Consider the following 20,628-nt stretch of genomic DNA (forward strand, 5'->3'; position numbering starts at 1 on the left):
TGGGCTGCAAGCGCACACTGGTGGTTCACGTTTAGCGATGTAATAATTTTGGCCTATGGCTCAATTTCTGCTGTTATAGTTTTAACTTAACAAAAAAAATTGCATCATTCCTGATACCCTTAAAATCAGCTCAGAACAATTCTGACTTTTTCTTATATACATACCCACACTGTCCATTGAGGAAAGATACGGCAAAAGTCCAGTGGCTATTTTTTTTTAAGACATAATGAAGATTTGGCGCCTCACAATTTACTATGCATACCCCTATTGAAACTGGCTTTTGAAGGAATTGTCAAACCTGAAATAATTTCATTTCATATTAGTACAGGCACTTACAACCTCCATTAGTGCATCATTTTGAAGTATAAATTTATATTTCTATTTAAAAAATATTCCTTTGATAGTTAACTTTGTGTTACTCAGTCTTAAAGAGTTGGAAAATCACTAAACCAAGTTTCAGAGAGCTGCAGAGTAATCAAGAGCATGATGACTTCGTGTTGGATTTTTATATCTGCTTTGCACTATAAAGCAAGATGCTGCTTTCTCGATGTATTGTGGCCAGTGCCAGAGACCTGTGTCTCTGAGATACTAGGCTGAACAGTCTGTTTACTTTCATTCCATACAATTTCTTAATATGATCCAACTTCTAAAACAAGACACAACAAAACAATCCAAGCTTCTTTCTTTTTCTTAACAGAGCTCTTCCTGTTTCCCAGTGTGTTCTTCTGCTGCACACCTTCCTAGTTTTACAATGTGCCTGCAGATTTTCTGCATCTCCTAGTTCTTAGTTTCTATCCATACAGCTCACCTTGGATTTTTCTCACTTCTTTTTTTCTTTCCTTTTAAATATTTCTCTTCTGACCACTGCACAATCCCTTTCTTTGTCCTGTTTAAAATCATAGATTAGGATTCAAACACCCACCCCTTTTTAACATTGCCTTATTTCCATAATTCTCTATAATTCAACATTTCACTTTGAGGCTTCATCTTTTATAATTTCTCTCTTCACCAGACTCTGCTAGTCCTAGTAGTGCATCCACGATCCAGCAATCTGTAGGTTTGCTTTTTTTGTCATTTTTTTCCTTCTTATTTTACATCCTTAAAATTATATGTAGTGAATTTTCCTTATTATTTGTAAAAAGCTTTCATTTTACCAATGTTCATTACTGCAGAATGTTCATTGGTGTTGTGCTGCTTCATTTTTCACTGAGTTCTTACCATACGGATTTGTCTTAGACCATTTGAACTTGATAATCTCCTTAACTATATAGATTTTATGTTACAGAAACTTCCACAGAAATAGTTGTTACTGGCATCTAGTAGCTGCTTTAGCTCATTTTTGCCCTGACATAGTTGAAAGCATCAGTCATTGATTTAAACCAATAGTACAGCTTCACCAGCATTTTGAGTTCCTCAGTGCATTTTTCCAACTTGTTTACAAGCATGACTGAGTTTAATCCTATTACTTCACACACTTTTTCTGTTTAACAGTACTTTTCTTAGGAAGGCAGCACAGAAGTAAAAGTTTATGGTTCAACTTGTTTTAAATAGAAAGGCTGTTCAGTGCTTAGCCTTTGTAAAGGCTTGAAATAATTTCATTATTTGATTTCAGTTTGTGAATAAAATGCAAAGTCTAATTAAAGCTATTTAAGATTATAACTATTCAGGAAATCAAGTGAATAATTTTGTGGTCTACATTATTAGCCTTTCGGATCTGAGTCTATGTTGCAGCAAACTGTAGTGTCATCTCAGTTCATGAATACATCTCACCATATCAGGAGCTATAGTGTTAATAGTTTTAATTTTTTGCTCTTGAATTGTGGCATTGGTCAGATTTGTTTCATTGCTTATTCATTCCTACCCTGTAAAATCTGGACTGCTTTGCTCCCTTGAGATATTTGAAAATAGGATGTCTTTTATGCTTAACGACTCATCTGATTCTTCCTCTGATGTACTCAATTCTGTCTGACAGGATAAGGAGATTGCAGACTCTGGTCATTCATCACCATAGTTGAAAAGGCTAGTAGAAGGTAGTTATAATAGAATTATGATCTGGGAGCTTGGTCTTTAGCTGACTTTTTGTGCAGAAACTATGTCTCTGCCTTCATGAAATTTGTAAAAGTCAGGTTTACACTGCATGGGTTATCCTAAATTTACACTTCAGGTATGCTATCCTAAATCTGCAGTAAACCCCATTGATGCCAATAGATTTAGTTAAGGTTCATGTCAGTATTACTGAAGGCAAGATTTGGTTGCTTTGTCCCCTCTTGACTCATGTTTTTACATGTTAACCTCTCTTAACTATTAAACCCAAATTTAAGTAATGATGTCAATTGCTGCTGTGCTTATGGGTATGTTTCCTTCAATCTCTGGCAGCTAACAAGGGTTTGCAGGATTTCATTGTACTACAGTCAAACTAGTCAAATTGTTTTTTCACTATTAGACTTGACAGAAAATTTTTTACCTTTCTCAGCTCAGAATGAGAAAAGACCATTTGCCTTTGACAATTTTTTCTGCTTCGTCAGTGTAGATACTTACAGGTGTTCAGGTTTTCTGTACGTTACTTTTAAAGTGTATACACTTCACTAGGCCTTTTATGATAAGGTACCATATGGATTGTGGAACACATCTGATAATGCAAAGCTGGTGTGGCAAAGTGTGAGATAGAAAGTGAAAGTGGAAAAATGGTATGACAGAATACAAAAGGATCTGGGAACAAAATGTGAAACTGAGGTCATACATGGAAATAGGGATGAAGAGAGACCTTCTGAGAAATAGGTATGATACTCGAAGGAGCTGTGAGAATGGAGAACAAAGAAAACATATAATGGATACTGTGTGTGAGCAAGAGACCGTATAGCTGAGCATTCTGAAACCTATTGTTCTCTTGATATCAGCGGAGATATAAACCTATACAGTACTGTATTCTGCTAGTGATAAACCCTTGATGAAAATCTTGTAGTGCAAAGTGATGGAACAGCCCTAGTTTGTCCCAAAACTGCATTAGTTAAGTCACTAACAGTTGCTCAGGTCCTGTGGTAATTAGACTTTCCTGTCCATATCCCAGCCAATCCCTGTTTAATGTGCCGCTGAGGCCAAGTTGCCTTGTTAAAGGATTTTTCTGGCTAAAGAACATACAGGATGTTTTATGTTCTCTTGGTAAAAGGTGAGTGGAGAAATAGGATGGAAATTTCCACTTTAACCTATCTCGGAAGAAATCTTCTTTACAAGTATCAGTAATTGTTAATCATAATTCTGTCTTATTTGCATCTGTGATCCAGGAAAATATAATCTGAAAGCTTTTATTCATGCTAATTTGAATAATTTGTTTTTTATTTAGAATTGTTTTTCTTTATTTTTAATTTATTTCGGTTTTTTTTGTTAGAATAGTATTTGCAATTGCAGGCATTCAGGATTTTTTTTTTATATCAGGTACTGGGAGTGGCAGCTAAGATTTATAAAGATTGTTCTTTAGTACACAGTTAGCAACACTTCTCAGGCATAATCTTCATGCTGAATTTGTGCAGTATCAGCTCCAGAGGCCAGCTTTCCCAGAAGATCATTTAACGGCTTTACAAAGTGTTGTTTTTCTTTTTCATTTTTTCCTCAGGCTTTTATTTATAACATATTCTTCAAAGTGTGATACTAAGCATCATAATATAATTCTAATTTATGCAGAAAGCATTTCTTACCAGCTTTCTCAGTTCCTTTGGTAATAATACCCAGTTGATATAGACTTCTCCTGTTGGTTTCATTTTTCTTTCTCATCTGTTTTGTGCAAGAATGTTTTTATTATCTTGATAAAGGAAGAAAATATGGCATTGTGCCAAGCAGTTGTGTTTTCTAAGTCATTAATTCCAATATCCACAATAAGAAGTGTCATGTAAAAAAGCTTTGGTCTACAAGCAGGGATCTTTTGAGCTCCAATTTCTGCTTTTCTTGGAAGGAAATCATGCTTTTCAACTATAAACTGTGCAGTGTTGAAGGTTTTTAATTTTGTTTATTTTTCTCCCAGAAAATATTTTCAATCAGCTCCAGTCATAGTCAACCAGTCTTGCTGTACCCATCCATGCATGTTGCCTGAGGAGTACATTTGCTGCCACTCTGGTGCCCCTGAAATGAGGAACTCAGTCCTTCCCTGAAATATTTTGTCATAATTTTCCTTTAATTGTACAGACATTCAAATCATATTAAATTTTGTGTTTAAATATAGCTTGGACATATAAACCAAGAAAATCTATTAAGCTTTCTTGGGCACAAAGGGAAAATTTTATTCCCGACTACAACTGCAGTAACCCATAACCTGAATACTTTCAAAATCATCTTGGGTCTTAATTAATGTCACAGTCAACCAGTGAGTTTGTTCATTCCTAAGCAGTTGAATGAAGTACTAAGGTTACCCAGAATGAGCGGAGAAACTCTTTGAGTTGTATCTGAGGGAAGAAACTCTTTGAGTTGTATCACAAATAACAACAAAAAAGCGTTAAAGAGGTACCCCTATTTTCCATTCAAATGCACAATATTTTGAACCCCACTGATGCCACAAGACTTAGTTTTCAGATGTATGCCACTGGCTGTCAGGAAACGTAGGAATGTGCAGCCCATATTATTCCTGGTTTGGGATCACCAGCACAAGATAATACAATAGAATAGATATGGAGGTTCAATTTCTGACTTGAGAAATATTTCTTTAAATTTAGTCAATAGTATGTTGTGTTTCATAGCCAAGAAAAATCAATTTTATTGCTTGGTGGAGTAAGAACAATCATGGCTTTAGAATAAGCTGGGGAACTTGTACCACCTTGACTCTTTTTTAAACAATTTGTGGAACCTCCACTGTATCCTGGAGTTGTAGATATGGGCATGACAGATTGGCTTGTGTAAAGAGAAATCATTCATTTCTGCTCAAAGAAGTAACTTCTGTTAATCACTTTAACAAACCTTTTATATCATTTTATTATGATGCACAATTCAGTACTTCAGCTAACTCTTCTAGGGAACGCTTCCATGTTCAACACTGCAGTAATGTGTGAAACACTGCTTTGCCATCCCACCAGCACTGAGATTTCACATGAGTACCTTCTCTTCAAGTCACCAGTTAGACCATCAGCGACATCAGAACTGATGCTTGCAATGCCTTGTCTTCCAGTATGCCCATGGTCTTAGCTGAAAGCAGGCCACATGTCCTGCACTGCTGAATCCAGGCAGGACGGTACTGAGACCTGTATATCCATATTTACCCCTTTCTGTGAGCATGGTTGCCTTATTTGTCCACACTAGTAACACAGTCTTTACTACAGCAAATACTTCTCCTCAACCTTGGCAAACAGCATGTTATCACCAAGTTCTCAGTACACACATGGCACTGAATACCCTTAGTTAAATAGTTTCCATTTAGGAGCTGGCTCAGTTCTGTGTGGCTTAAAGCATGAACATGTGTCTGGTAGGGACACCCAAAGTCCTCTGTAAGTCTTGTCCAAAATACCTGAGCCTCGAGGAACTGACAGTGTAGGTGCACTGTGCCCACAGGTCTTAGATTCCACCTTCTTTTCCTGTGCTTTATTTTTTATTCAGTGTTGAAGAGGTCTTCACTTCATGCACACACCATACAGCAGATTCCACTGTTTCTTAAACCTGACTTACATAATGTTTTTTGTTACAACAAAGCTCATATTTAACTTCTCATTTAATGGGAAAAATGAATGTAGCAGTATTATTAATATTATGACAACATAAATAATTTTTTTTATGTTTAAAAGAAATACAGTGAGTTCAACATGAGAGTTAAGCAGAGCCTACTCTAGGCGTCTGAGGGAGAGACTACTGTATGGCCCAGGCAGAGGCTGCCACGTTGGTGGGTGACTGCAGGCGATGTCAGACCAGCTTTTCAGCTGCTGTTTCCACTCCCCGGTCTCTCTATCTACTACAGGTTTTCAGTCTTCTTTTGTACTTCCTTATTAGACAGAGCCTTTCGTTTCAAGCAAATGATTATTCCAGGAGAAAATATCATACCCCTTGGCTCCACAAATGGCATACACTCACTTGCTGGTACCTATTTACTATTTGGGATGCAGCAAGCTACGTTTCGGTGATCCAGCTGGGTTACAGGATGTTTTTAGCCCTTGTACAGTAGGACAGCACAAAAATGTTGCCCTATGTGTTCACTCTTCTGTCTTTGCAGGCATACCAGGCAGTGACTATATAAATGCCAATTACATAGATGGATACAGAAAGCAGAATGCTTATATAGCAACACAAGGGGCATTGCCAGAAACCTTTGGTGACTTCTGGAGAATGATGTGGGAGCAACGGGGTGCAACTGTCGTCATGATGACAAAACTAGAGGAGAGGTCCCGGGTAAGGAAAGCATATACAATCTTAATAATATTGTACCTGAGTAATCACTTATGTAAGATTTTTATTTCTTTCATGTATGCCTCCTGTTTATGCAGAAAAACTGATTTATTATTTTTTTTTAGGTTGCTACCAGCTAAAAGTGCCCATACTATGAAAATCACTTATGTAGGAAGTGCTAGTTCCATTGTGAAATTACCAAGTCATGTCACTAATTTTACAGGACTTTTTGTAGTCTGAAAAACTTGAAATCTCTTGATACACAGGGATATGTTGGGTATTTTTCCCTGTTTCAATCATGCTGGAAATGTTAGAAGGTGATTGAAAATATTACTTCCTCTGTAGTACAAAGAATATGACTTTATCGTGCTGTTATGAGGAAGTTAATGTCTGTCAACAGAATTCACTTTTACTTTTATAAGGTATAGATTAATCATGACTTAAGATCATTAAGGATTTGCATTTCCTTAAGAAGCATAAGATTTTATTTTTTTTTCAAACACATGCTGTCTGCTAGGAAAACTCTACAATTGCACTGCGGTAATAGAATACAAATTCATCTGTAGTATCTCAGATTTTACAGGGCAAAGTAAAATTAGGAAATGAAGGACTAAAACGCAAGGATACATGCAATAAAGCATGGTAGTAGAAGTTCCATAATGAAAGACGTGCTATATGTGAAAACAAAAGTAATAATGCTTTATTGTTACATAGTAACTTATGTGATAGAGTAGTAACAGACCGCTGTGTGGACTAGAAGGTCTGTATTTGGTGGCATTCATCCTTTGATGGAAATGATGGATGTTGTTGGAGGAGGAAGGAGAGGAAGAGTGGAAAAAAAAAAAAAAAAAAAAAGAGATGGTGAGAAAAATAAAAGGAAGAAAACCCTTCTTAGTGGCCAGTCAGAAAGGCAAGTGTGTGCAGCCCTCCGCACCGTCTCCAGTAGAGCAGGGGTAACCCCATCATATCTTCTTACAATATCTGTATTTTATGTGAAGATACACTCAAGCTCCTCCTGGGCTCTTCCTGCTTATGATGCTGTTATTGTTGCAGGGAGCATGCATTGACTGCTACATGGGTTAGGGTTCAACCGTGTAGACTCAAGGTGCTACATGGCTTGTTCATTGCTAAGCTTTCTGCAAACACCGTAATGAGTCCTGTAGTGTAAACCAGAAGTTACAACCAAATGTAGAAATCAGGAAAGAAGAGAAAAAGGGGGTAATTTTTGTTATCAGTGGCAATCCCTTCCCTTGGGAACCTTCCATAACAGCAGTATCAGGGATTGCAAGTATAAGTCCAAGAGATAAATAACAATGAAAATACTGCCATGGGCATTCGGGGGTACACTGTCTTGAGATCTTGTGTGAAGGGGTAGGTACCTGCGAGTGCTGTGCAACATATTTTAAAGAAATGCCATAAATACAGAGGATCAAGAACAGTTCAGAAAGAGAAAATGACTAGGGAGGAGGAGAGGAGATTTATTTACCCAGAAAAGCTTTTAAGTGAGTAAAAAATATCTTACGGAGATAAATGGATAATAGTTGATATTTCAGTAACTTATTGATGAACTCCATTTCCATATGAAAATGTTTTTGAATGAGTAAGCTTGGAAGAGGGAGGAATGCACTGTAAAGCTTAATGCAGTACTGTATTGGTACTGATGGGCTTTTTTTTCACATACTTGGGTACATATAATTGTAATGATTACATAACTTTTTGAGCCTCTTGACAAGTCATTCCTTTCTAGAGGCTTGTCATACATGTATATCATTATTCTTCTTATATATTTAATCACTTTTCTAAAATAGAGTTGGATTTTTATTTTTTTTTCATATAAAGCTATGTATAGTATTTAATTATAGAATCACTTTCCACATGTAAATTCAACCTTCATTACCACCACTGCCTGTACATACCTAATGGCAATTAGCACACAGCAGAAAGTACTTTCATTGAAATTTTCATTTTCTCTTGAGTCTACAGGCCTTGTCTAGTCTAGGCACTGGCAGTTGTTTGGAATTAAGCAAATGAAATTTTGCCCATTTCTTCACTAATTATTTCTTATATAATAAAGTTCCTGCTAACTAGAATCAGTGCTAAGAAAAAATCTGATCCTAATAAGCCACCCATTGCAGAAGGTGTACTCAATACTGAAGAGTTTATCTTAATACTGTGGGCCACATATAGCCACCGTCTAGAAGGATGTTTCAATGTAGCTAAATGAAATTCTGCTCATTCTCTTCAATAGTTGTTTAGCAGAGTTTTAAGCTAACTCTAGCCTTTGCTGACTACACCCTAAAAAACGACTGATCAGAATAGTAATCACTATTTAGTGATTAGCATTCAGTAGCACTACATTTGCTAAGCATGAGAGACCAGACAATCTAGTCAACGGATTGTGTGTGTATTCAGTGCTTATGTTGGCATATTTTTGTGCATAATTTAGCTCATTCTGTGTTCATAGGTCAAGTGAGTTTGATGCACTCAGTGTGGAGCATTATAGACCCGCTATCCAGTACCTAATTCATCTTCAATCTTAGCGTCTGCAATTCTGTGAATATGGCATACCAGTTCTCTCTTCTGATACAGTACCTACATGTAATGTAATTAATGGTATTGATGGTGTGGGAAGATAATACAATGCTAACATTTTATTGTTATTTTTTCTCATGCTATCACTTTTATACAGCATATCATCAAAGCAGGAGGCAAAGTGAAATTTCAAAAATGAAATACAAACACTGTTACATACCATTAGAGTTGATCTTTGCTAATTTTGTTTCTCTTTTTCCTTTCATTCCATGTTGATTGCTTTTGTGTCCTGGCAGCCTGATCATTATTCCTGCTGCAAGGCACGATCATTTCTCTCAGGGACTTCACCTGCTTTCCATCTCCATGTCGTCATTTCTGTTTAGCTTGCTTTTTTCATTATGTAGTCCTACAGCTTGGTATCAGCCTTTTTAACCTGGACTGCATAGATAAAGATGAGGATTTTAATTGCATCTGCAGAAAGTTAGTTCATTTGCATGTGCTAGATGTTTAAATAACTTCAGCTCTGAGAATGTACGTATTTTACAGCTGAGTTCGTCAAATGAAGATGTTAGAGTGAATTCATTATTCATTTGTTTGCCTGAAAGGAAGCTGCAGGAAAAGAGAATATCTTTCACTTATAACCTTTCACACTTTATCGGTTTCCTATGAAATGTCATCACCTGGATCTCATTTGACTTAAATCAGACTAGAGAGAGAAAGTCAGTCCCATCATTCAGCTACACTGCACGTAATTTATATCAAAAAGGATTATACACACTGGCAGTGCATTGAACGGTGTTGGTAGCATTTTTGTCACATGCAAGAGTTTAATCTAAGTAAAATAGAAGAACTTTATTGAAAGCTGCAAATTAGAGATTAAAAAAAATAAAATTGCTGTGTGTTACACTAAGGAAAGCTATAAAGCATTAATGTGTGATAGCTCTCTTCCCCGCTTCTCTGTCTTCTGTGCCCCCAGCAACGCACATTCTCCTTTCTGTTTAGTCAGTTCCTCTGAATTAACTGAATGTTCTGACAACTTGGGTGAATGATGTGAATGATCAGACGAAGATAGAGAATCTCACTTTAGAGCAAAAGATACTGCCTGAAACAGGAAATGTTTAGTCATGCTTCCTGTTTTAGGATAGGAAATTGTTGTAGATCATCCACTTGAAAGAGGATTCAGTCCTTTTCTTCTTTGCTATGCAATTACTTATTTTAAATAATTCCATGTTTTAAATAATCTTTTGGAACTCATAGAAATACCTCCTTCTTAACTTCACTGGCAGTATTTTTTGTGGTGGGACCCTAGTCCCCAGGATTAGAATCTTCTGTCAAAATACTCCTATCAGTTTAAAGCTAACTGACAGTATAATGACCCTGTCAATTATTCAAATGTGAGCCAGATTCTGGAAAAGGTTTTAGTTTTTGTCCTGATGCTACCAGCTTCATTCACATTTGCAAATGACTAAGTGAATACATGGGGAAATTACATTTGCGGCACTCTGTTAGCCTGATCCAGACACTCATTTGACTGTAAGGAAGTGGACATCATCATCAAGGTTATAAAACAAGAATACATAAAAATACAAGCATAGAACAGTCATCTTCTTTATCAAGGTTTAAAAGCTGAGTTTTCCTTGGGAAGGGAAAGATAAAAACAAACCCAGTAGAAAGGTCATGTATCCTGTCTCAATATTAAGATGGCAATAGTGAAATATGTAGGAACAAAAACATTTGAATAAGCATGGTGAAAGTGTAATTGTACCTTGGGACTGTACGGCAAGAATGGCTTTGAAACAAACCTTAGGCCACCAAAGAATTCTGTCTTGTTATAAGCATGGAAAACATAAAGGCAGGCCTAGGAAGAACCCTAAATTATTATAATTGCAATGCACACATTACTAACATTTTTAATAAATCTTCATCTGTTGATTGAAGAATAAGCACCTGGTATCTGACATAGCTGCCCTCATAGCTAAGGGAGGGCCATGTGTTCTGTCTTAGCTATGTAGACAGAGTATGTTCACAGCAGTAGGTAATAAGCAAATAAAATGAAGAACAGTGTTTGTGTGAAACATATAAAGATGTTTCAGAAAAATACAGGCTGTGCAGCGGAGTTTTATGTGAATGTGATAAAGATAGTTTTCCATTTGTTTTGCGGAGCTTCTGCAGTAATTTTCATATCTTTTAGACTAACAATGTTTTGACAGGTAATACTGAAGCTATTATCTATCAAAATACTGGGTTGAAAATGGGTGACAATAAGACACCTTCACTGAGTAGAAAAGTCATCAATACATGCACTTAAGAATTCATTACAGATTAAATAAATATGCTCCCAAGTGCACGGTATTGTACTGTATTTAGACAAAATGTAATTGATTTCTTCATAAAAACTGCACTAATGTTTTGTATTGGGCAGCACAGCTATGTAAAAATAGGGGTCTGGGATTTTTTAAGATGTGAAATATGTATTTACTCATAGGAAAATATAAATAAAAAATTAACTACGTTTTGCAGCAACTAGAAAAATATGCATGTCTTTATCTGGTAAGAGGTAACATCTGTCCCAGCAGACATATCAGCTGACAGGACGTGTGTTGCAGATGGCATTTCCTCATATGGAATTATGTTGTTTTCTAAAGAACAAATAACTGTGTAGTTTTGTCATTGTTCAGCCCCTCATTTTAATGGGAAGTCAGTAACTTCTCTATCAGTAATATTATATCAGAATCTTATTTTACTTCTTTAGTGATCTCAGCATGCTAAAGTATGAGTCAAAAGAAAAACGAATGAAAAAGCTGGCGAAAAAAAAATCCAATGTCAAGCAGACCATGTGTTCAATAGATTTACAAAAATAAAAATATTTAGGTTTGTACTGTTGGGGTTTTTTATTGTAACAAAGTGCAATGGCCACAGTCCAAAAATTCCTACACTATTGTATGAGCTGCAGTCACCAGTTACCATGTTGGAATTATAAAACTCAGCCATATGGCTGTTCATTGTGGAAGTATTCTTAAAGGCACAAGGGCAGGGACTTGTTCAACTCTCACTGAAATGCAGTCATTCATAGGTTCTTAATTCATCTAAGTATCTAATCCTAGGTCTATGCTAACAAAGACTGCACCCACCAATAAAGCTTAAAGTTTCTTTTACTAGGCACATTCCATGTGGAAGTGCTGTGCCAAAGAACCTCAGCTAAAACTCTGTTATGTCACCCAACCAAATATCTGTAGAAATGCCGTACTATGAGCAGGGTTAACTTTGTGTGAAAAGAAATGTTTTAGTGCCACTTTAATGCCACTATACAGGTTGAAAATAGTTTTGGCATGTCATGTCTGTTTATTTCAGCTTACACACATTTGGTGTCGAGGACATATGCTCCACATGAAAAGCTGTTGGTAAATTACAAAGAAACTAGAAGAATGAGCAGAGGTTGGAGAAATTATGTATAGGGAAGTCAGAAATAATTGAACTTGGTTTATATATAAGAGAGTGGAGGAAAATATAATAGTCTTCTAGCATGTGAAATGCTGTTAAAAATTTCATGGCAGTCAACCAATTTCCCTTCCTGTGGGCCACTTGGAGGAAGAAATAAACTTTGTAGCAAAGGTGATTTATGTTAAACTACTAGAGAACTTCCAAAATACGTCATGAATGGAGCAACGTCTGTAGAATATTTTTTGTGGTCTCTTCCACTCTAAGTAAGCTTTCAAGAACTGTTTACGCCAGTCTTAACTGAAATGAAATGACAGTACCTGGTACTGCCACAAGTATTTTTCAAGGCAAACATCTAGGGTTTTTTGTTATGATTCTGTGTCTATAAATGAAGTTCTTTCTCTTAGCTGTTGCAGTAAACTGATAGCTTTCTGAAAAATACCATTTCCCTGATGCAAATGTATAGCAAGTGGTTTAGTCAAAACTACATTGTAACTCTAATTTACTATTTAGAACCATCGAACATTTAAGGTTGGAAAGGACCTTAAGATCATCAAGTTCCAACCCCCCTGCCGTGGGCAGGGACACCTCACATGAAACCATGTCACCCAAGGCTGTGTCCAACCTGGCCTTGAACAACACCAGGGTTGGAGCATTCACAGCTTCCGTGGGCAGCCCATTCCAGTGCCTCACCACCCTAATAGGAAACAATCTCCTCATTATATCCAATCTAAGCTTCCCCTGTTTAAGTTTTAACCCATTACCCCTTGTCCTGTCACTACAGTCCCTAATAAAAAGTCTCTCCCCAGTATCCCTATAGGCCCCCTTCAGATACTGGAAGGCTGCTAGGAGGTCTCCACGCAGCCTTCTCCAGGCTGAACAGCCCCCACTTTCTCAGCCTATCTTCACATGGGAGGTGCTCCAGCCCCCTGATCATCCTCATGGCCCTCCTATCAACTTGTTCCAACAGTTCCATGTCTTTTTTATGTTGAGGACACCAGAACTGCACACAATACTCCAAGTGAGGTCTCACGAGAGCAGAGTAGAGGGGCAGGATCACCTCCTTCAACCTGTTGGTCACACTCCTTTTGATGCAGCCCAGGATACGGTTGGCTTTCTGGGCTGCGAGCACACACTGAAGCCAGCTCATGTTCATTTTCTCATCGATCAACACCCCCAAGTCCTTCTCCGCAGGGCTGCTGTGAATCTCTTCTCTGACCAGCCTGTAGCTGTGGCTGGGATTGCTCCCACCCAGGTGTAGGACCTTGTACTTGGCATGGTTAAACTTCATGAGGTTGGCATCAGCCCACCTCACAAGCGTGTCAAGGTCCCTCTGGATGGCATTCGTTCCCTCCAGCATATCAACCAAACCACACAGATTGGTGTCCTTGGCAAACTTGCTGAGGGCGCTCTCAATCCCACTGTCCATGTCACCAATAAAGGTGTTGAACAAGACCGGTCCCAAAGCTGATTCCTGAGGGACACCACTCGTTACTGGTCTCCGGCTGGACGTTGAGCCATTGACCACAACTCTTTGCATTCGGCCACCTATCATATTGATGTCTCTCCAATTTAGAGACAAGGATGTCATGTGGGACAGTGTCGAATGTTTTGCACAAGTCCAGGTAGATGACGTCAGCGGCTCTGCCCCTGGCCATCAGTTCTGTAGCCCCATCATAGAAGGCCACCAAATTGGTCAGGCAGGATTTCCCCTTAGTGAAGCCATGGTGGCTGTCACCAAGCACCTTGTCGTTTTTCATGTGCCTTAGCATGCCTTCCAGGAGAATCTGATCCAAGATTTTGCCAGGCACAGAGGTGAGACTGACTGGTCTGTAATTCCCCGGGTCATCCATTTTCCCCTTATTGAAAATGGGGGTTATATTTCTCTTTTTCCAGTTATTGGGAACTTCGCCTGACTGCTATGATTTTCCAAATATGATGGACAGTGGATTAGCAACTTCATTTGCCAGCTCCTTCAGGACCCGTGGATGGATTTCATGAGGTCCCATGGACTTGTGCATGTTCAGGTTCTTAAGATGCTCTTGAATCAGATCCTCTCCTACAGTGAGCCTAAGGTCTTCATTCTCACAGTCACTGCATCTGCCTTCCAAGACTTGGGTGGTGTGGTCAGAGCATTTGTCAGTTGTCCTTCTTTGTATCTGGTGCCGTGCTGTGGTTTTTGACTTTCAGCCTGGGAACAGTGCTGATAGCACCAAAGTTTTTAGTTACTGCTCAAATGTTTAGTCTGACCAAGTACTTTGTGAGTCTCGTACTCTGCCATGGAGGAGAGGAAGCTGAGAGGAAGCAGAGACAGGACACTTGACCCAAACTAGCCAAAGGGGTATTCCATACCCCAGCACATCATGCCCAGGATGTAACTGGGAGTTACCCGGATGGGCTGGCTCACTGCTCGGTCAGCCTCGGTGTCTGTGGGTGGTATTGTATTCTCTTCCCTTATTTCCATTACCACTATTATTATTACTTGTGGTAGCAGTAGTGATTTGTGTTACACCTTAGTTACTGGACAGTTCTTAACACATGGAAGTTAACATTCTTTCAATTCTCCTCCCCATCCTGGGGTGGTGGGGGGAAGGAATGCTGGGGGGGAGTAGACTGCATGGTTCTGACTTACAACCTGGGCTTAAACCATGACACCAGTGAAGACTGAGGCAAAGAAGTCATTTAGAACCTCAGCCTTCTCCAGACCCAGGGTAGCCACTTCTCCTGATAGCTTCTGGAGAGGGCCCACATTGTCCCTAGTCTCTCTTTTATTTGCGATGCACCTATAGAATCCTTTTGTGTTATCTTTCACATCTCTAGCCAAGTTTAATTGTAACTGGGCCTTAGCTTTCCTAACCTGGTTCCTAGCTTCCCAGAAAACATGCCTGTACTCTTCCCAGGCTGCCTGTCCTTGCTTCCACTTTTTATAACCCTCTTTTTTCCTTCGAAGTTTCCTCAGCAGCTCCTTATGCATCCAAGGAGGTCTCCTGGCCCTCCTGTCGTACTTTCTTCTAGTCAGGATGCAACATTCCTGAGCTTATAGCAGGTGATCCTCGAATATCAAGCAACAGTCTTGGGGCCCCCTGCCCTAAGCAGGTTCCAAAGCGTTTGCTTAGTTTGCCTAGTTCATTTGCTTTGTGTTTAAGCTAAGACATGCATTACTACCTCATATAATTCTTCTCTTAATACAGAGATAATATGCCACATGTAGCAAATGGCCATTCACATTTTGAGTTAGAAGTTTCCTTGCAAATTTAATTATTTTTTTTTTTTATGCAGTGATTAGTTCGTATCTGTTTAATCACTGCAATCTTACTTCAGTGTGGAACGTTCAGTTAAGGAATTTCATGCTTGAAAGGGGCATTTCAGGTCCTTGAAAAGGAATTAATTTAGTATTGTTTAGGCAAGACAACCTCTAAGGCACAGTTCTCCTTTATAATGAGAAATAAATCTGGAAAATCTAAGTTCTTCAGACAGGTGTCTCTGAAAGAGAATATTATGATTTACTTTTTCAATCATGTACAAAGGTTTTCTAATTTTTTAAGAAAGTTAAAGAATTAATCTGGCTAATGAAAAGCACATGTTGGTAATGGGTTACTTTTCTAGGTGGTCTTTCTGCTTAATATCACAGGAATTATAAGAATTACATTTATGAGATTAGGAATTTTATCTGTGTATTAAACTAGGAATGGAAAACTCACCATGACTCAAAGTATCACTCAGAAATCAAACTCCAAACGCAAACCTCTTAATGTCTAAAAATGTTCTCCAATGTACCATTTCTAATTTTTGTGCTGTTTCATCCATTTACTTCTGGCTTTCAGGTGAACCAAAAGCATGAGAATAATAGAATTTTGTTGCTCTGATATTTCACTTATGTGATTATTTTATTTCACTGGTTTCTTGCATAATATTCATATCAGCTAAAAGAGATAGCTCTCTTGTATGGAAAATTCAAAAGTTTTGTTAGAGCACTTGAATAGTAAGGTGAATTGTCCAATATCTTCTTCATACTGTAATGCAATACCATGTTCTGTGAAAGGATTATTCAGGCTGCACATATTGATCAACCTTGAGTACAGGAAGAGGATGAAGAAAAAAAAAGTCAGCCCATTCTATTTTCCTCTTGGTTCCATTCATATAAACCTTTTTAAGATCTTTCTAGAAAACCTTGATGTACTTATCTCTTTGACAGGCTTATTGTTAAAAATTATTTCACTAAGACCCTGCCTTCCTTGTTAAGGAGGAGCTCAAAAAGGGCATCTTGTAATGATGCTAGCAGTATAGTTTTTTACTGTTCTTGAAATGTATAGATGAAGATGAAAAACAAGATAGAGTAAATATGCCCAAGATACCTTTCAGTTATCTATTTCATTCTGTTTTAATAACCATACCACATTCTGTTATAAGGATCAGAGTGGAAAAAGTTTGAGGCTTATCTTTTTCCTTACAAATTATCTTTAATATTTACTGTTAGTGTATTAATCATATCTCAGAATTTTCAAAAAGTAAGTTTGCAATGATGGTTGATTTGCAGACTTCTAGAGAACTAAAGTTTGTTATGAATTGATCAGCCTAAAGTTCATTTATGTTGTCTCCAAATCCTATTAAACTTCTTTTTCAAGACTACTGTAATTAAGACCTTAGACAGAATTGTTTAGATAGAAAACTCCCGTAAGATCATTGAGTTCAGCCATTAACCTAACACTACCAAGTCCACTGCTAAACCATGTCCCTAAGTGTCACATCTACACATCTTTTAAGTACTTCCAGGGATGGTGACTCAGTCACTTCCCTGGGCAGCCTGTCCCAGTACTTGACAACCCTTTCAGTGAAAAACAATTTTCCTAATATCCAATCTAAACCTCCCTTAGTGCACCTTGAGGCTGTTTCCTCTTCTTGTCTCTTGTTACCTGAGAAAAGAGACCGATACCCACCTCACTACAACCTCCTTTCGGGTAGTTTTAGTGAGCGATATGGTTTCCCTAAGCCTCCTTTCTCCAGACTGAATTTGAATGTCTTTGTGTTTATGTACTCGCAGGTATGTATCTACTGTAAATCTTTATTAGAAACAAGTGCATGCAAATGTTCTTTTTTTTTTTTGTAGTAAAAAGTGGATTCAAAGAACAAAGATTTCCAGAAGTAATTAATTGTTTTGCGAATATACTTGGTGAGTCTTAGAAGGATCTGTCTACCTGTGGCTGGGTGATCAGTTCTTTCAGAATTTAGGATTCTATTAAATTCTGTGTCTCTCTAAAAGCAAAATCAGAAACTCTAAACTGTTCTATTTTCAGCCGTATTTCTGAATACGAGTTTCTATTTTCAATCTGTCATTTCAAGTGAATGAGTGACACTTGAGCAAATCTTTAGATAATGCCTAAAAAATATGTTTATGTATTTTGATTTATTTCTTTCTAATCTTTGTGTTACAATCTCATATACTACTGTCAGTGCCTACAGTCTTTATAGTCCAATCAGCCTAACCTTTAGGTGTTAAGGCATTGTTGCAAAAAAGAAAATGGTTTCAGAGTAATAACTGCTTGGAGATAGAACATCAGCTGGAATGTCTTATTCACTAAGCTAGCCTGATAGGGTTTGAGGCAGTTTTAATCACCAACAACTGTCACTCTTTTGTTCCATAATTATTATTATCATTCATTGTCATTGTTGAGATACTTTATTTTTGAAGGAAGACAATCTGAAATTGTCATTGGAAAGTTTTGTCTGCACAAGACCATTATTATTAAGAAAACCAGAGCACAATTTTTGTAACATACTGCTGCTATTTCAAATTCCAGATTCAGCATAATTCATATCCTGTTCATGCAGCAAGAAATTTACTAGATGAATCTGCCTATGACTAGGTGGTTTTATCTTTCATGATCTTTGTTTTGTCCTTACAATCTCAGATGGCCTGTAAGAGCTGGCTCATGTGAGAATCACCTGAAGGAGCTTTTCAGACTGAATGATGGAACTTTATAATGGAAAATTATTTCTCTAACCTTGAATGTCAGACATCTTTGTATTCATATGTTCATATGGAAATATCCTTCCTTCAGCTTTTTTGATGCATGGCAGTGCCTTCTGTAGTGGCTGTGACTTATTGAAGTGTGAATATCCACTAATGTTCTTAGGAACTCTGTATCTACTTAAACTTCTCGAGTCTGAAATAGTTTCAAGCTTCTCGTTTTTAATGGAAAAGAAAGAACTTACTTACATTTTCTTACAGCTTTGCTTTCAGTGAATGCTTGTACTTCCATGAAGAGCAAGGATTCTCATGGTCTGGAAGAAATGTAAAGAAAGAAAATGGGTGTGTTTAAGGGGCAGGTTAAGGGAATGTGCCTGTCATTAGTTACATCTTCTAACTGTCTACTGCTGTGGTACTTAAAAGATTTGCTATTAAATTTGGTAGTCTTTTGAAAGCTACTCTGATCTCAGATGTAGTGGTTTTGGCATGTACAACCTATGATCATGAGACAGTGAAAGTAGTACTAAAAGTTATACTTCCCATTAGTCATAATTGACTTTCTCTTTTAAAAACACTTTTTGAAATCACCAGTGAGGGGTGGGGTTTTCTTGTACTCACATGTCTGTTCCATTCATCCTGCCATCTTTAGTGACAAGTAAGAGAACATTAGAGAGTTATTGGTGAAAGCTGTTCTCTGTAACCATGTACAGTTCATGGCACAGAATGGCTATCGCTGAGTGCAAATGACCATAATCAGAAGAGAAAATCAACCCTTGGCACTGGGAGCTGCTTGGATAAGAGTAGGATGAGGACTGTGAAATTCACCAAAGCTATGTTACAAACTAACTCTAAAAATAAATAAACCTCATAATTGTATTTCTGAAGGAGGATGCATGTTATAATGGCCATGTTTAAAGTTGTCTGTTTTACAAACAATGTACAGAAGTAAGGAATAAATTGCCCATATGACAGGGAAATCGAACACAGACTTAAAGAACTAAAGGACAAAAAGCAATCTGGCAACTAATTTAAAAATCATCTTGCTGATGTTTAGTGTGAAATTCGGGTGACTCAAGGGGTTTGAGAATTTTCTTCTGAAAAATATATTAGTGTATAACCCCTGAAAAACAAATTTTAAGTGCTGAAGTGTATGATCTTAACATAGGATAAAAGATTTAAAGAGAACTCTATTTCAAAAATAGTGCCTTCATAATTAACTTACATTATTTGATCCTCTGCTGCGAGTGAAGTCCAGTAGAAAACATTGTTCTGATCTCTCACAAAGATGAATTGGATTCTAAATTGTTAGGAGTATTGGGAATGTAAGGTTTACGATCACAGAGCAAAAGAGGTGGGAGGCGGGTAAGGTCACATCTCTGAATAAGACCTGTTGTTCTCAGGAAAATCAAAAAGCAAAAGAATAAAAGATGTAGTTCCATCAACTTGTGGTTAATGTGCTGTTTCAGAAGTTCAAACATCAATCAGAAATCATACTTTCTTTCTAAAAATTTCATTCTTACTTTCATCAGTTTACGCTTTCAAGTAATGTATATACTGGTCTAAAATTGTATTTATTTTTAAGAAGCATCTTCTTCCAGTAGCAGGCCTCTGCATAACTTAGTTCCAACAGAAAGTATTTTATAATTGTAAAATAGTTGTAGTTTCTTACATAAACTAATATATAAAACAACAATGAAATGCAATGAAATGGAAAAAAAAAAATCAAACCAAAACCAACCAACCAAACAAAACCCTAAAATCTGCACGTAGAGTAGCAGCACGTTTATTTTGTCGCAGCCTAACTGAAAAGGAGGAATTCTCTACAGGCTTCTAAACCTCAGTTATGCTTAACTTTAGGTTTTTATACAAAATAAAAATGAAACAATTATTTTCTGTTGTTTGCAAAAATGCTGGTGCCCTACTATGTTCTCAATTTCCATTTATTTTTTTATGTTGAACATTTATTTCTCTCTGTTGTAGAATCATAGAGTGGTTTATGCTGGAAGGGATCTTAAAGCTCATTCAGTTCCAGTGCCCTGCCATGGGCAGTGACACCTTTCATTAGACAAGGTTACTCAAAGCCTCAGCCAACCTGGCCTTGAATACTTCCAGGGATGGGGCAGGCACAGCTTCTCTGGGCAACCTGATAATAATTAGGAATTGTTTTCCTATTGTCTAATCTAAATCTACCCTCTTTCGGCTCTGTCACCAAATTACATTTGGAAGTTGATTTTATAAAGTCATTCTGGTAAAAAGCTTTTGGTGAAATTTTTCAGGCATGCTCTTTGGAAGCTGGAACTGCTTCTACAATAATACAATCTATACATCGGAACTGC

The 20,628-nt window shown here is 37.5% G+C and overlaps 1 protein-coding gene across 39 annotated transcripts in view; it reads left to right on the forward strand.

The window, feature by feature from the left end:
• PTPRD (protein tyrosine phosphatase receptor type D) overlaps positions 1–20,628 on the forward strand; it is a 466,133-nt gene that overhangs the window by 409,385 nt on the left and 36,120 nt on the right. For all 39 annotated transcript variants that reach the window (XM_061365082.1, XM_061365081.1, XM_061365083.1 and 36 more), the window contains one exon: positions 6,182–6,357. In XM_061365082.1, coding sequence (XP_061221066.1) covers positions 6,182–6,357 — 176 coding nt within the window. The remainder of the gene's footprint in view (positions 1–6,181; positions 6,358–20,628) is intronic.

This window comes from Neopsephotus bourkii, unplaced genomic scaffold (genome assembly GCF_033783945.1).
Source record: "Neopsephotus bourkii isolate Nb327-2 ecotype Australia unplaced genomic scaffold, CSIRO-AGI_Nbou_v1 NB_1273, whole genome shotgun sequence".
NCBI lineage: Eukaryota > Metazoa > Chordata > Aves > Psittaciformes > Psittacidae > Neopsephotus > Neopsephotus bourkii.